This window comes from Lethenteron reissneri, chromosome 62, assembly GCF_015708825.2.
Source record: "Lethenteron reissneri isolate LAM-NWPU_2019-01 chromosome 62, ASM1570882v1, whole genome shotgun sequence".
Lineage (NCBI taxonomy): Eukaryota > Metazoa > Chordata > Hyperoartia > Petromyzontiformes > Petromyzontidae > Lethenteron > Lethenteron reissneri.
The window spans coordinates 3,846,036-3,863,198 of NC_083840.1; the positions used below are offsets into that span (position 1 = coordinate 3,846,036).

The following is a 17,163-nucleotide window of genomic DNA, read 5'->3' on the forward strand; positions in this document are numbered from 1 at the left end:
ACGTAGTGGCCGCAACTCAGAGGCGCGGAGCCAAGCTCAGAGTCGCTCGAAAGCGCGTGGTTGTAGAGGTGAGTTTTTAAGTGTCTTGAAGGAGGCGATGGAGGTGATGCTGCGAATGTGCAGAGGGGTGACGGCGCTCCAGACTGTTGGGGCTGCCACCGAGAAGCGGCGCGTAGACACGGTGACCATCCTGGATCTTGGTACAGTGATCCCTCGTTGATCGCGGTTAATGGGGACCGGAACACCCCTCGCGATAGGTGAAAATCCGCGAAGTAGGATTGGCCCCCCTAGGAATTTCCGTATATGTGTGTGTGGGTACCAGAATGTTTAAAATATGTATATTTATACTTTATATATATATTTTACTTAAATCTATTTAACTATAAAACCTTAATACTATACATTCACTCTCTCTCTCTTTCATACGATACGTATTGTGGTGTTCTACACTCACCAATGACAGTAGTATCTTGAGACTTGACTCCAGTAATGACGACGATGACAATGACGATGACAATGCCGATGACAATGACGGTGGACAATGACGATGACAATGACGACGATGACAATGACGACGACAATGACGATGACAATGACGATGACAATGACGATGACAATGACGATGGACAATGACGATGACAATGACGATGACAATGACGATGACAATGACGATGACAATGACGACGATTGACAGACCTGTGCAGTTCGATGAATGTGATGAATGATGATGATGATGGTGTTACTGCCACAGGTATAATGAGGCCTTTAAATCAGTTCGAAAAAATCCGCGATGCACTGAGGCCGCGAAACTTGAACCGCAAAGTGGCGAGGGATTACTGTATTAAGAGGAGGTCGTGAGTCGCGCTGCGCAGGCATCTGCCGTGCGCTGAGCTGCAAGTCGTCAGTAATGAAGAAAGGTACGGTGGGCAGGCGAATATGAAGGCCTTGTGGCAGAGGCAGGCGGTCTTGTGTGTGACCCTACTGGCGATGGGTAGCCAGTTAGCGAGCGCCTATTAAGGCCGGCGGCGGGGTAGTCTCTCACCGGTGGTAAGTTGGCACGACGTCGCAGAAGAGGTGGAAGATGTTTCGGACAGCGTAGAATAGTTGAGCGCGCTGTGGACAGAAATCACGAGCGTGAGCGTGTGAGCGTGTGTGAGCGTGTGTGTGTGCGTTTTTATATTTTCTTCGTAGTTGAGTGGTCATTTACTTCAAGGTCGAGGGGGTTACCAGCCCCTCGCACCCGGTCCAGAGCCCCCATTTTGCCGCTGTGGTGGTTACAAACGCCCATTTCCCCCACGGCACTGCTCACTACAACGGGGTTGTTTTGCGTGTGTGCTTGTCATCTCAGTCAGGCAAAACCCATGGCACCTGGGTCTGTACCCGTGACCTCTTTCCACTGGAGCTAACTATGCACTTTTACTGGGAGGAACCACCTGGGTACGGGTGGCCGGGTATCGGTACCCAGTTGCGACCTCTGGGATGAAGCCATGTTGCAGGCGCGGGTGGGTTGATTCTAGGAACTTGAATTGTGAGAAGAGACAAGACGTTGGGAAATGAGTGACAAACGGTGACTCACCAGTGACTCACGGCCTACCCGTACCCGGCCACACCAAGGTAGCCGGGTATCGGGTAGGGTACGGGTATCGGGTAGGGTACGGGTATCGGGTAGGGTACGGGTATCAGGTAGGGTACGGGTATCAGGTAGGGTACGGGTATCGGGTAGGTGTACGGGTATCGGGTAGGGTACGGGTATCGGGTAGGGTACGGGTATCGGGTAGGGTACGGGTATCGGGTAGGGTACGGGTATCGGGTAGGGTACGGGTATCGGGTAGGGTACGGGTATCAGGTAGGGTACGGGCATCGGGTAGGGTACGGGTATCAGGTAGGGTACGGGTATCGGGTAGGGTACGGGTATCGGGTTCGGGGGTAGGGTACGGGTATCAGGTAGGGTACGGGCATCAGGTAGGGTATGGGCATCAGGTAGGGTACGGGTATCGGGTAGGGTACGGGTATCGGGTAGGGTACGGGTATCGGGTAGGGTACGGGTATCAGGTAGGTACGGGTATCAGGTAGGGTACGGGTATCGGGGGGTACCCGATTGTGACCTCTGCTTCACAGCGAGACCTCCCCCCCCCTCCCCCCCGCCTCACCAGGGCCCCTGGCTGCTGCAGGCTTCGGTGAGGATGCCGTGAGCGAGCAGGACGAGGTCTCGCGCCGATCGGCTGATGCGGCAACGCGGCATGCGCAGGGTCGCCGGGGACAGCCCCGGGCCGCCCGCCCCCTCTGCCGGGACACCGCGCCTCACCGCCACCGCCCCCTCTGCCGAGACACCGCGCCCTCACCGCCACCGCCCCCTCTGCCGGGACACCGCGCCTCACCGCCGCCGCCACCGCCGCCGGGGACACCGCCCACCACCGTCGCCACGGCTTCGGCCGAGGGGCCGGCGAAGACGACGTCCAGAACGTCCGAGACCTGCCCGAGTAGGGAGGGTCGCCGGTTACATTCGGAGTGCGAGCGGCGGGGCGTCCGTGTCTCTGTCTCCGTGCGTGCGTCCCCCGTGCGCGTCTCTCCTCCCGTCCCTCCCCCCGTCCCTCCTCCCGTCCCTCCTCCCGTCCCTCCTCCCGTCTCTCCCCCCGTCTCTCCTCCCGTCTCTCCTCCTGTCTCTCTGTCCCTCTGCAAGTCTGGCTCGTCTCCTGTGTCTACACGTTCATCCACCGGTCCCCCTCTGTCTGTCCGCGAGTAAACCCCTCCCCGTCTCTTTCTCCGTACGCTCATCCCCGTGCGTGTCCACCTGTCTGTCCATCTGCGTGCGCGCGTGAGTGTCTCCCACCATCAGTCTCTCAATGCCTCTCTCTGTCCCTGCCTGCAAGTCTGTCTGTCTGTCTGTCCATTTCAAGGTGCCCCCCCGTCCATCAGCTGTCAGCGTCTCTCGCCATCTGTGCACACGCGCGCGTGTGTCTGTGTCCGCGCGCGTGTCACCTTGACTGTCTTGCCGTGGAGAGATGATGAGCGAGCGCGCGCGTGTCTGCGTGTCTTTGTCCGTGTGTGTATCCACGTGTGTCCTTGCAAATGTGTCCGTGCATGTATCCGTGTGTGTGTCCGTGTCTGTGCGTGTGTCCATGTGTGGCCTCAAGGTGCACATGGCCTGGCACAAGCGTCGTGGTGACGTCACCGCCACTTAGTGGCGAATGGCGGTTGTTGTTGTTGTTGTGTGTGTGTCCGTGTGTCTGCCTGCAGCGAAGCGAACATGTGTGAGCGAGCGCGTGCCTCTACGTGTCTGTGTATGTCTGTGTCTGGGTATGTCTGTGTTTGTGTGTGTCTGTGTCTGTGTGTGTGTCTGTGTGTGTGTATGTGACCGTGTGTCTGTGTGCACGTCACCTTGACGGTGTCGTGCAGCGGAGCGGTCATGAGCGAGCGAGCGCGTGTCTACGCGTCTGTGTGTATGTCTGTGTGTGTGTCCGTGCGCGCGTCACCTTGACGGTGTCGTGCAGCGGGGCGGTCATGAGCGAGCGGGCGTCACTCGTTTGTCAGTGTGTCTGTCTGTGCGTGTGTGTCTGTGTGTGTCCCCGTGTCCGTGTGTGTGTCCGTGTGTCTGTGTGCGCGTCACCTTGACGGTGTCGTGCAGCGGGGCGGTCATGAGCGAGCGAGCACGCGTCACTCCGTCACGGCACTTCTTGCCGGAGAAGTGGGCGTTGACGTCGCGGGCGTACGACAGCAGCGCCGTCGACTCGTTCGACAGCAGCCCCAGGGACAGCAGCGAGCGCTCAAACGAGCCGGTGGCGTCGATGACCTGCGGCACGACGGGGGCGGCAGCCACAGAGACAGCGACTCTTCGTTGTGCGGGCGCACACGTACGACGCGCTCCCCCGTGCGCGCGTGACACACACTCGCATGTGCGTGCGTGGGCCAGTGTGTGTTTGACGCCACCTGCGTGTGTGCGTGTGACACACCAGCGAGTGTGTGCGTCACACACCTGCGTGTGCGTGTGTGTGCGTCGTACACACAGCTGCATGTGTGTGACTCGCACACCTGCGCGTGTGTGTGTCACACACAACTGCGCGTGTGTGCGTCACACACAACTGCGCGTGTGTGCGACACACACACCTACGCGTGTGTGCGTCACACACAACTGCGCGTGTGTGCGTCACACACACCTGCGCGTGTGTGCGTCACACACACCTGCGCGTGTGTGTGTCACACACGTGCGTGTGCGCGTGTGCGGTGGTGTAGCGGTGAGCGCTACGCCGCGCTACTAACCGAGCGACCCGAGTTCGATTCCCGCTCACGGCCAATCGACACCGGTGACGATTACCTGAACCGGTCATGGGCCTCCCATAGGTCGACTCAGCCTCTAACGAGTTTCCCCGGTGCGGTGTGTAGTAAACATCGCCACTGTGATCCTGGCCACCCACCCCCTCGTGTGCCGTGCCGGCCTTCACAGGTGCCGCTGCTACTCGCTAGCAGCACTTGCCCCGACAGTCTGTTTTGTTTGCGTGCGACGCCACAAACCTCCGTGTAGGCCTGTAGCCCGGCGCTGTCCGAGGGAACGCTGGCGAGGAGGCAGTGCTGGATGAGCGTCTCACACAGAGGCTCCCACAGCAGCGAGCCCATTACGGATGCCACGCCCCCATCGCCACCATCGCCGCTGTCGCCATCGCCGTCGCCGCCAACATCGTCACCGCCATCGTCATCATCGTCGTCATCCCTATCACCGTCCCCGTTGCTCACGAGGACGGGCTCGTTTGGGGGAACGGCTGCGAAGGGGAGACGGGGCACGGGGGCGGAGGTTCAGCGATCGATGGTGATGAGGGTGATGATGATGATGACGGTGGTTGACACCGATGACAATGGTGAATAAGATTACGGCGATTAAATCAGCGATGATTGTTATGGCTGATGCTGCTTCTGCTGATGTTCATCATGATGATGATGATGATGCTAAAGCTTGTAACGATTAAATCGATCATTATGGTTGATGCTGCTGCTGCTGCTGCTGATGATGTTGTTCATCAAAATATTGATGATGATGCTGAAGTTTATGAAGATGATGATTATTGTTATGATAACGATTGCTGCTGATGGTGACGCTCATGACGATGCCGATGCCGCTGATGAAGATGCTCGTGATGAAGATGATGATTATTGTTATGATAACGATTGCTGCTGATGGTGACGCTCATGACGATGCCGATGCCGCTGATGAAGATGCTCGTGATGAAGATGATGATTATTGTTATGATAACGATTGCTGCTGATGGTGACGCTCATGACGATGCCGATGCCGCTGATGAAGATGCTCGTGATGAAGATGATGATTATTGTTATGATAACGATTGCTGCTGATGGTGACGCTCATGACGATGCCGATGCCGCTGATGAAGATGCTCGTGATGAAGATGATGATTATTGTTATGATAACGATTGCTGCTGATGGTGACGCTCATGACGATGCCGATGCCGCTGATGAAGATGCTCGTGATGATGATGATGACGCTGCTGCTGCTTCAGCTGATGTACGCTGAACTTCTTTCGCACCGTACGTAGCCAACCGTGCTGATCGGAGGGTGAGGAGGGAGACGTGGGGGTGAGGAGAGAGAGACGCTGGGAGAGGGAGACATGGGGTGAGGAGATGCAGGGCGAGGAGCGAGACGCGGGGGTGCGGGATACGTAGGGAGGGAGAGACGCTGGGTGAGGAGACGCCGGGTGAGGAGGAAGACGCGGGGGTGAGGAGAGATGGAGAGAGACGCTGGGTGAGGAAGACATGGAGTGAGGAGACGCCGGGTGAGGAGGGAAATGCGTGGGTTGATGAGAGACGGAGAGACTGGGTGAGCGAGACATGGGGGTGAGGAGGGAGACGCGGGGGTGAGGAGAGATGGAGAGAGACGCTGGGTGAGGGAGACATGGAGTGAGGAGACGCCGGGTGAGGAGGGAAATGCGTGGATTGATGAGAGACGGAGAGACTGGGTGAGCGAGGCATGGGGGTGAGGAGGGAGACGCGGGGGTGAGGGATACGGAGGGAGGGAGAGAGACACGGGGGTGAGGAGACGCCGGGTGAGGAGGGAGACACGGGGGGGAGGAGACGCCGGGTGAGGACATGGGGGTGAGGAGAGGGGGAGGGACTCGGTGAGGGGTGAGAGACGTGGCGAGAGAGAGAGAGAGAGACACAGCGCGGATGATGACGACGATGACGACGACGGCGATGACGTCACGCTCACCCAGCATGTGCTGGTGGACAAACGTGAGCGCTTGGAGGAGAGCGGCGAAGGTGCGGGCTGGGTCCAACGAGGTGGAGGATGACACGGAGGAGGAGGTGGACGAGGAGACGAGGCTCAGGGTTCCGTCGGCCGCGCTCACGGCCAGACCCGGGAAGACGACGAGGGGACGCAGAACGAAGGAGTGTAGAAGCTCCACTGCACACGGAGGCAATTTTAACCGTTCACAACCCACCATTGGAACCTCCTTTGCCAGTAGCAAAATATGCTAATTGTTTTTTTATCTTTTATCTGGCAACAAAACTGACACCTTTTTTACAAGGAGTCATGTTTGCATTGACCACAATGCCTGCGGTCGGAATGCAAACTAAAAACACACAACTCTGATAATGTATGCACTGTCCTTGAAGTTGATTGGTCCACATCCCAGACAGCTTTTCTTAGAGCCTAGTCTCATATGGGTTGGACCAGATGACGCCAAAAGGCGCACAACTCAAAGACAACGCACCATCAGAGGATGAGAGCTCGGGGTCAAGCATTTACACCATTGGAACCTCCTTTGCCAGTAGCAAAATGAAAATTTTTTTTTTACCCTTTTATCTGGCAACAAAACTGACGCAATTTTTTACAAGGAGTCGTGTTTGCATCGACCTTCACCACGCGCCGCCAACGCACCGAATCGTCTCAGCTTCTTGTGCAGGAGCCCCAGCGCGGCGTAGGCGGCGAGGATGGCGGCCAGCGACGATGGCGGCGACGACGACGTGGCGGTGGTGGTGGTGGAGACGACGAAGGGGGAGGAGGAGGAGGAGGGGGGTGGCTCTCTACCCTTGGACTCGTCACGGGTGATGCCCGGCGGTCCCAGCAGGCGAAGCTGCGTGTGCAGACACTGCTCCACGCTGGGCTGCTCTGCAGGGGCAGAGGAGGGGGGACCCAAAGGGGATGGGGGGGTGGGGTAAGAGACGACGCGGGGGCGGAAGGGGGAGACACTCGCTCGCTCGCTCTCTGACTTACTCGCTCGCCCGTTCACACTCGCTCACCCGCGCTCACACTCGCTCACCCACCTACACTCGCGCACACTCGCTCACCTACACTCGCTCACCCACCCACACTCACACACCCGCCCACACTCGCTCACCCGCCCACACTCACTCACCCGCCGACACTCGCTCACCCATCCACACTCATCCCACAAGTCCACCACCCTCACCTACCCACAAATCCACCCTAACCTACCCACAAACCCTCCCTCACCTACCCACAAACCCACCCTCAGCTACCCACAAACCCACCCTCAGCTACCCACAAACCCACCCTCACCTACCCACAAACCCACCCTCAGCTACCCACAAACCCACCCTCAGCTACCCACAAACCCACCCTCACCTACCCACAAACCCACCCTCAGCTACCCACAAACCCACCCTCACCTACCCACAAACCCTCCCTCACCTACCCACAAACCCACCCTCACCTACCCACAAACCCACCCTCACCTACCCTCACCTACCCACAAACCCTCCCTCACCTACCCACAAACCCACCCTCACCTACCCACAAACCCACCCTCACCTACCCACAAACCCACCCTCACCTACCCTCACCTACCCACAAACCCACCCTCACCTACCCACAAACCCCACCCTCACCTACCCACAAACCCACCCTCACCTACCCACAAACCCACCCTCACCTACCCACAAACCCACCCTCACCTACCCACAAAACCACCCTCAGCTACCCACAAACCAACCCTTACCTACCCACAAACCCACCGTCACCTACCCACAAACCCTCCCTCACCTACCCACAAACCCTCCCTCACCTACCCCACAAACCCACCCTCACCTACCCACAAACCCGCCCTCACCTACCCACAAACCCACCCTCACCTACCCACAAACCCACCCTCACCTACCCACAAACCCACCCTCACCTACCCACAAACCCACCCTCACCCACCCACCCCTACCCCACCCTCACCCACCCCACCGACACACGCACCCTTGCCGGTAGGCACGGCCCACACCACGCGCTGCCTCCACTCGTCGTTGAGGTGGTTGATGAGGTTCTCTCGCTGCGTCACCAGCTCAGACTGCACGGCCTCCAGCAGCCGCACGTCCCTGCCAAGATCCTCCTGCAGACGCAGCGTGGCACGCTGGCCCTGAGAGACACGGGGGAACGCACGGACAGAGACGCGGGGATGCATGGGGAACGCAGGGACAGAGACACGGGGACGCGCGGAGAGACACAGGAACGCACGGAGAGAGACACGGGGACGCACGGGGACAAGGTGACACATTGAGACACAGGGTGACATACGGATCATCCAGCACACACTGCACGGCGTGCTGGCCCTGAGACACGGGGACGCACGGAGGCAGAGACAGACACACACACGGGGAGACAGAGACGCACACACACACGGGGAGACAGAGACGCACACACACACACACGGGGAGACAGAGACACACACGGGGAGACAGACACACACACACACGGGGAGACAGACACACACACACACGGGGAGACAGACACACACACACACGAGGAGACAGAGACACACACACACAAGGGGAGACAAACACACACACACACACACAAGGGGAGACAGAGACACACACACACACACGGGGAGACAGACACACACACACAAGGGGAGACAGACACACACACACGGGGAGACAGACACACACACACACGGGGAGACAGACACACACACACACACACAAGGGAGACAGACACACACACAAGGGGAGACAGACACACACACACACACACGGGGAGACAGACACACACACACACGGGGAGACAGAGACACACACACACACGTGGAGACACGGACTCACACACACACACGTGGAGACAGAGACACACACACACACACGGCGAGACAGAGACACACACACGGGGAGACAGAGACACACACACACACGGGGAGACAGAGACACACCCACACACGGGGAGACAGAGACACACACGGGGAGACAGAGACACACACGGGGAGACAGAGACACACACGGGGAGACAGAGACACACACACACGGGGAGATAGACACACACAGACACACACAGGGAGACAGAGACACACACTCACACACACGGCGAGACAGAGACACACACACGGGGAGACAGAGACACACACACGGGGAGACAGAGACACACAGACACACACACACACACGGGGAGACAGACACACACAGACACACACAGGGAGACAGAGACACACACGCACGGGGAGACAGAGACACACAGGAAGAAGGAACAGAGATGCATCCAAGACCGAGGGCTCCAACCGAGACACACGGCTGAGTGTCTACGACACGGCCATTGTGAACCGCCTGTGCTTACATTGAGGAGTCTTCTTGCAGACAGCAGATATTTATGAGCGCCCAACGCCTCTCTCGAGCCCTCCAGGCACTGGTAAACCTGGGACGCGCACAAGGACAACGCAAGACAACCTTAAAAAAGCACCGATAAGGCCTGAACGTCGCACCGGGCTGATTTTGTTGCTACGACAGAAAATCGTGCTTTTATAATTTGGCATCTACATCTACAGAACGTGAAGAACTGGTGGTATCTATATCTGTAGAATGTGAAGAACCAGTGCCATCTACATCCGCAGAACATGAAGAACCAGTGGCATCTACATCTGCAGAACGTGAAGAACCAGTGGCATCTACATCTGCAGAACGTGAAGAACCAGTGGCATCTACATCTGCAGAACGTGAAGAATCAGTGGCATCTACATCTGCAGAACGTGAAGAACCAGTGGCATCTACATCTGCAGAACGTGAAGAACCAGTGGCATCTACATCTGCAGAACGTGAAGAACCAGTGGCATCTACATCTGCAGAACGTGAAGAACCAGTGGCATCTACATCTGCAGAATGTGAAGAACCAGTGGCATCTACATCTGCAGAATGTGAAGAACCAGTGGCATCTACATCTGCAGAACGTGAAGAACCAGTGGCATCTACATCTGCAGAATGTGAAGAACCAGTGGCATCTACATCTGCAGAACGTGAAGAACCAGTGGCATCTACATCCCAACATGAAGAACCAGTGGCATCTACATCCCAACATGAAGAACCAGTGGCATCTACATCTGCAGAAAGTGAAGAACCAGTGGCATCTACATCTGTAGAACGGATTAATCGTATTTACATACAATCCAATGGAGAAATTAGGTTCGAGTCACGACCAAATCGGGTTGCGTCCAAAGTTATGGAACGAATTATGGTCGTGACCAGAGGTTCTACTGTCTAAGGGAGAAGCGCGGGAGACTCGGGGCTGTTGCAGTGTGGGTCTCCGCCTGTCCGAGTGTGAGCGCGTGGCTCCTCAACAAAAGAAGCCATCTCAAGGCAAGTGCTTCCAAATTTCGATTTAAAGCTTTCGTGACTGCAGGGATTCATCTTCTTGGTTCTTTCGGTAAAGTCACCACGTAGAATGGAAATAATAAAATAATACAAATAAAACATAATAAAATTATTCTCACGACGTTTAGGCCACAACGCAAGCAGCCGTCCTCAGGTGAAGAACAGGTCTGTCGGGGAGACAGCGCTGTCTTTCTGACAGATCTGTTATTTAATGTTTTATTTTTATTATTTTATTATTTCCATTCTACGTGACTTTACCGAAAGAACCAAGAAGAAGTGCTTCCAAGCCGTCATTACACCTGCACGAGCCGGAACGGCGATCCCGTCGCAGTCCGCTTTCGTCGTACCACCGGCGCCCGGCGGCGCCGCGACCGTTACCTTGTGCAGCTGCTTGAGCGTGCACAGCACCGCGTTGGTGCTCTCCAGCTGCTCGCGAAGGCTCGAGAACTCCGTGATGGCGTTGTGAGCCTCCCTGCGCACCTGGCCACGCGCGCGGAGAGACGGCGAGACACAACAACCGCCGCCGTTCGCCGCTAAGTGGCGGTGACGTCAACGCGGCGAGGTGCACTTGGAGGTCGCGCGAAGTGTCGAAGGCTCGCTGCTGGCAGGAGGTCACGGGGGACAGACCCAGGTGCCATGGGTTGACTGAATGAGATGACGACTGGCAGATGCACCCGCTGTGACCACCCCTATCATGCATTTTAGCTATAAGCACACACAAAACAAAGATCCCTCATATTGCCTGTAACAGACTTTTAGGGCGAGTGCTGTTCGCGAGTAGCGGCACCTATGAAGGCCGGCACGGCACACGAGGGGGTGGGTGGCCAGCACCACGCCCGGCCGCCTTTGTCTCCCCAGTGGCGATGTTTACACAAACTGCACCTGGTACTCAACATCCACACATATATCCGCCACCACCATGCCCCACTTTCAACACGACACCGACGTTACAGACTGCACCACAACTGGAATACTCTCCAAAAAACGAAAATCCCCCGTGAAGCCTTAACAGCCTGTTGGATCAAGTGCTGTTAGTGAATAGCGGCACCTACGAAGGCCGGCACGGCACACGAGGGGGTGGGTTTGCCAACGCCACGCCCAACCGCCTCTGTCTCCCTGGAGGCGATGCTTTTACACACCACTGCATCAGGCACTCGTTTGAGGCCAAGTCAACCGAGGGGGAGGCCCAAGACGGGTTCAGATATCCGTCACCGGCGTTGGCCGTGAGCGGGAATCAGAGGTTGCAAACGGGTTTTGATTCCTTACCCGTACCCGTACCCGGCCGCACCAGGGTCGCAAACGGCTACCCGTACCCGTACCCGGCCGGGTACGGGTAGCCGGGTATCGGGTAGGGTATGGGTATCGGGTACCCGGTTGCGACCTCTGGCGGGAATCGAACCTTTGCTCGCTTTGGGTTCGTAAGCAGCGTCGCCGCGCTCACCGCTGCACCACCGCTCCGCGCGTCACTCACCTGCTGCTGAACTCTGTCTCGCAGGGAGTCGAGGTCATTGCAGACGCCCTGCACCTGGGCGGCGAGGGCTTCGGACGAGACGAGGGTGGGAGAGAAAGTCTCGAACTTTTTGGCCACCAGGTCGAACACCTCTCCCTGGCCCCGCAGACATCAGGGGAGAACGGGAGGGGCGCGTTAAAAGAGAGGTTTGGTCGGGAGACTCGCGCTGTTACACCGAGCCAGTTGAGGTAATAATAAACATGACTTTAAACCCCTCGCCAAACCTCCTACGCATTTCACAAGTAGTACTAATCGCATATCTGCATTTCCCATAAATATGCTAAAATTCCTCTTGATATGCAAATTATTTTGTCAAGTCGCTCTTCCTCCTCCCTCCCAGCTTAAATAGACGCTCCAAGCCTGGGGTGTGTCATTCAGACTCTGTCTTTCCGACAGACCTGTTCTTCACCTGAGGACGGCTGCTTGCGTTGTGGCCGAAACGTCGTGAGAATTGTATTTTATTATGTTTTATTTTTATTATTTTATTATTTCCATTCTACGTGTCTGGGTGAGTGTCGTGGTTGTGAGCGTACTGCTGGTGAGTGTAGTGGTGGTGAATGTAGTGGTGGTGAGCGTAGTGGTGGTGAGTGTACTAGTGGTGAGTGTAGTAGTGGTGATTGTCAATTTGTTTGTGTTTCTCCCTTGTGATGGGACAGTGGGATGAACGATTTATAAGAGGCACGGATGAGTCAAATAAGGTCTGAATTGGTCTGTAATAAGGTAAGGCACTGATAAGAGGTTGACAGGTATGTCGCGGTGAGTGTAGTGGTGGTGAGTGTACTAGTGGTAAGTGTAGTGGTGAGTGTACTAGTGGTGAGTGTAGTAGTGGTGAGTATAATAGTGGTGAGTGTACTAGTGGTGAGTGTAGTGGTGGTGAGTGTGGTGGTAAGTGTAGTGGTGAGTGTACTGGTGGTGAGTGTAGTGGTGGTGAGTGTGGTGGTAAGTGTAGTGGTGAGTGTACTGGTGGTGAGTGTACTAGTGGTGAGTGTACTGGTGGTGAGTGTAGTGGTGGTGAGTGTGGTGGTGAGTGTGGTGGTGAGTGTACTAGTGGTGAGTGTACTGGTGGTGAGTGTACTAGTGGTGAGTGTACTGGTGGTGAGTGTAGTGGTGGTGAGTGTACTGGTGGTGAGTGTAGTGGTGGTGAGTGTGGTGGTGAGTGTGGTGGTGAGTGTACTAGTGGTGAGTGTAGTGGTGTTGAGCGTAGTGGTGGTGAGTGTACTAGTGGTGAGCGTAGTGGTGGTGAGTGTGGTGGTGAGTGTACTAGTGGTGAGTGTAGTGGTGTTGAGCGTAGTGGTGGTGAGTGTGGTGGTGAGTGTACTAGTGGTGATTGTCCATTTGTTTGTGTTTCTCCCTTGTGATGGGACTTAGTGGTTTTGAACATTGAGATATATGAGGCACGGGGTGAGTCAAATAAGGTGTGAATTGGTCTGTAATAAGTTAGCCACTGATAAGGGGTTGACAGGTATGAGTGTGTGGGTAAGTGTGTGGGTGACTGGGTGAGTGAGTGGGTGAGTGTCTGGGTGAGTACTAGTGGTGAGTGTGTGTGTGTAGTGGTGAGTGTAGTGGTGGTGAGTGTAGTGGCAAGTGTAGTGGTAAGTGTAGTGGTGAGTGTAGTGGTGGTGAGTGTGTAGTAGTGAGTGTACTAGTGGTGATTGTACTAGTGGTGAGTGTACTAGTGGTGAGTGTACTAGTGGTGAGTGTACTAGTGGTGAGTGTGGTGGTGAGTGTAGTGGTGGTGAGTGTGGTGGTGAGTGTACTGGTGGTGAGTGTACTAGTGGTGAGTGTACTAGTGGTGAGTGTAGTGGTGAGTGTACTAGTGGTGAGTGTGGTGGTGAGTGTACTAGTGGTGAGTGTAGTGGTGAGTGTACTAGTGGTGAGTGTAGTGGTGAGTGTACTAGTGGTGAGTGTGGTGGTGAGTGTACTAGTGGTGAGTGTAGTGGTGAGTGTACTAGTGGTGAGTGTAGTGGTGAGTGTACTAGTGGTGAGTGTAGTGGTGAGTGTACTAGTGGTGAGTGTAGTAGTGAGTGTAGTGGTGAGTGTACTAGTGGTGAGTGTAGTGGTGAGTGTGGTGGTGAGTGTACTAGTGGTGAGTGTAGTGGTGAGTGTACTAGTGGTGAGTGTACTAGTGGTGAGTGTACTAGTGGTGAGTGTAGTGGTGAGTGTACTAGTGGTGAGTGTAGTAGTGAGTGTAGTGGTGAGTGTAGTAGTGGTGAGTGTACTAGTGGTGAGTGTACTAGTGGTGAGTGTACTGGTGGTGAGTGTACTAGTGGTGAGTGTAGTGGTGAGTGTACTAGTGGTGAGTGTAGTAGTGAGTGTAGTGGTGAGTGTAGTAGTGGTGAGTGTAGTAGTGGTGAGTGTAGTAGTGGTGAGTGTAGTAGTGGTGAGTGTACTAGTGGTGAGTGTACTGGTGGTGAGTGTACTGGTGGTGAGTGTACTGGTGGTGAGTGTAGTGGTGAGTGTACTAGTGGTGAGTGTACTAGTGGTGAGTGTACTAGTGGTGAGTGTACTAGTGGTGAGTGTACTGGTGGTGAGTGTACTGGTGGTGAGTGTAGTGGTGAGTGTAGTGGTGAGTGTACTAGTGGTGAGTGTAGTAGTGAGTGTAGTGGTGAGTGTAGTAGTGGTGAGTGTACTAGTGGTGAGTGTACTGGTGGTGAGTGTACTGGTGGTGAGTGTACTGGTGGTGAGTGTAGTGGTGAGTGTACTAGTGGTGAGTGTACTAGTGGTGAGTGTAGTAGTGGTGAGTGTAGTGGTGAGTGTACTAGTGGTGAGTGTACTAGTGGTGAGTGTACTAGTGGTGAGCGTACTAGTGGTGAGTGTAGTAGTGGTGAGTGTAGTAGTGGTGAGCGTACTAGTGGTGAGTGTACTAGTGGTGAGTGTAGTAGTGGTGAGTGTAGTAGTGGTGAGTGTACTAGTGGTGAGTGTACTAGTGGTGAGCGTACTAGTGGTGAGTGTAGTAGTGGTGAGTGTACTAGTGGTGAGCGTACTAGTGGTGAGTGTAGTAGTGGTGAGCGTACTAGTGGTGAGTGTACTAGTGGTGAGTGTACTAGTGGTGAGCGTACTAGTGGTGAGTGTAGTAGTGGTGAGCGTACTAGTGGTGAGTGTAGTAGTAGTGAGTGTAGTGGTGAGTGTAGTAGTGGTGAGTGTAGTAGTGGTGAGTGTAGTAGTGGTGAGTGTAGTAGTGGTGAGTGTACTAGTGGTGAGTGTACTGGTGGTGAGTGTACTGGTGGTGAGTGTACTGGTGGTGAGTGTAGTGGTGAGTGTACTAGTGGTGAGTGTACTAGTGGTGAGTGTACTGGTGGTGAGTGTAGTGGTGAGTGTAGTGGTGAGTGTACTAGTGGTGAGTGTAGTAGTGAGTGTAGTGGTGAGTGTAGTAGTGGTGAGTGTACTAGTGGTGAGTGTACTAGTGGTGAGTGTACTGGTGGTGAGTGTACTGGTGGTGAGTGTAGTGGTGAGTGTAGTGGTGAGTGTACTAGTGGTGAGTGTAGTTGAGTGTAGTGGTGAGTGTAGTAGTGGTGAGTGTACTAGTGGTGAGTGTACTAGTGGTGAGTGTACTGGTGGTGAGTGTACTGGTGGTGAGTGTAGTGGTGAGTGTACTAGTGGTGAGTGTACTAGTGGTGAGTGTAGTAGTGGTGAGTGTAGTGGTGAGTGTACTAGTGGTGAGTGTACTAGTGGTGAGTGTACTAGTGGTGAGCGTACTAGTGGTGAGTGTAGTAGTGGTGAGTGTACTAGTGGTGAGTGTCTATTTGTTTGTGTTTCTCCCTTCTTACGGGTCGAGGGGGATGTTTTAATCGAGTCGGTTTAGTTGAGGATGGAGATGCCAAGAGACTAAGGAAACTATGAGAAGTTAACAAATCACTTTAAACAATACACGATTAAAACTTAACCACTTTTACCTTACCAGGTATAAGTATAACCCGTAAAAACAAAGTTTTTCACTCTAAATCCTTTATATGCGTGGCGGCTAGAGTCCTCTCGTCCTCTGGCTTGAGATGGCTGCCACCTATGGGTCAGATGATTGTCTGCCACCATTAAGCAATTGGTAATTACATATTTAATTTGTTTTCCCTAAACAGTGTAAAATTTTGTAACAAAAATTTTCACGAACATTAATTGTCTCGCACAACGAGTCTGTGTGCAAAATGCCAGCTCGATTGGATCACGGGAAGTGAGTTAAAAAACGACCGAAAGATTTGCACGGTCCTAAGCAAGCAAGCAATTGAACTTAATATAAAGGTTTTAATTAAAAAAATGAGAGACCCGGCTATCACTGTAGCACGACGCCTCACGGTCAACGTGAATAACAACGGAGACGAGATACTTTAACGACATTAATTTTGTGTTAAAAAATATTTACCTGAGGGAGACCGAGTCACGGACCCCCCCCCCCCCTCCTCCATAAATCTCTCGCCGGGTTCTCTGCACCCCGGCGAGGCGGCTGCATCTATCCGAGCCCGGTGAGTCCGACGACACTGACAGAGGCCTACTTATTTTTTTTTAAATATATATTTTTTTGAGGAGACATTAACAACGACAACAATGTTCTCACCTTGACCTCGTCGACGCGCCGAGAGAGTTTGCTGATTTTCGTCGATAAGTCCTCCTTCTCCAGCTTTCCCGCCGAAACGAGAACCTCGGTCACGAAGGAAGACATCTTTCAGGGCCCCCGTCAGTCCCGCCAACAGGAGGCGTGACGTCACCTCACCATCGAGTACACCTCATTTGCATACCCCGTCGATGACGTCACGGGAGACCCTCCCGGCGAGTACGTACACTGCGTGCGTGACGTCACATCATCGACGATGATGTGGCGTACACTGCGTGCGTGACGTATTAATATGACGTTCAACTGCGTGCGTGACGTCACATCGCCGTAGAGTATATCTCATTTGCATACCGCCTCGATTACGTCACGCACACGCTCCCAACGCTGCGTTAAATGAACAATGTGACGTCACGTCATCACGTGACGTCACATTGTTGGGGTCGTGACGTCATCCAGAAGCGGCGAGTCGTGACGTCACCAGTACATCCCCAGAATTGGGTTCACATGGCGAGTTTGAGTGTT

The 17,163-nt window shown here is 54.6% G+C and overlaps 1 protein-coding gene across 1 annotated transcript in view; it reads right to left on the reverse strand.

Annotated features, from left to right (window-relative positions):
* The window catches only part of ZW10 (zw10 kinetochore protein), a 42,497-nt gene extending 25,706 nt beyond the window's left edge, over positions 1 to 16,791 (reverse strand). The window contains exons 1-10 of the mRNA XM_061576953.1: positions 16,645 to 16,791; positions 12,060 to 12,194; positions 10,967 to 11,068; positions 9,561 to 9,638; positions 8,214 to 8,373; positions 6,888 to 7,118; positions 6,216 to 6,410; positions 4,510 to 4,754; positions 3,608 to 3,790; positions 2,332 to 2,472 (exon numbers count right to left, since the gene is read on the reverse strand). Coding sequence (XP_061432937.1) covers positions 2,332 to 2,472; positions 3,608 to 3,790; positions 4,510 to 4,754; positions 6,216 to 6,410; positions 6,888 to 7,118; positions 8,214 to 8,373; positions 9,561 to 9,638; positions 10,967 to 11,068; positions 12,060 to 12,194; positions 16,645 to 16,749 — 1,575 coding nt within the window. The 5' untranslated portion in view covers positions 16,750 to 16,791. The remainder of the gene's footprint in view (positions 1 to 2,331; positions 2,473 to 3,607; positions 3,791 to 4,509; positions 4,755 to 6,215; positions 6,411 to 6,887; positions 7,119 to 8,213; positions 8,374 to 9,560; positions 9,639 to 10,966; positions 11,069 to 12,059; positions 12,195 to 16,644) is intronic.
* Between the last annotated feature and the right edge of the window lie 372 nt (positions 16,792 to 17,163).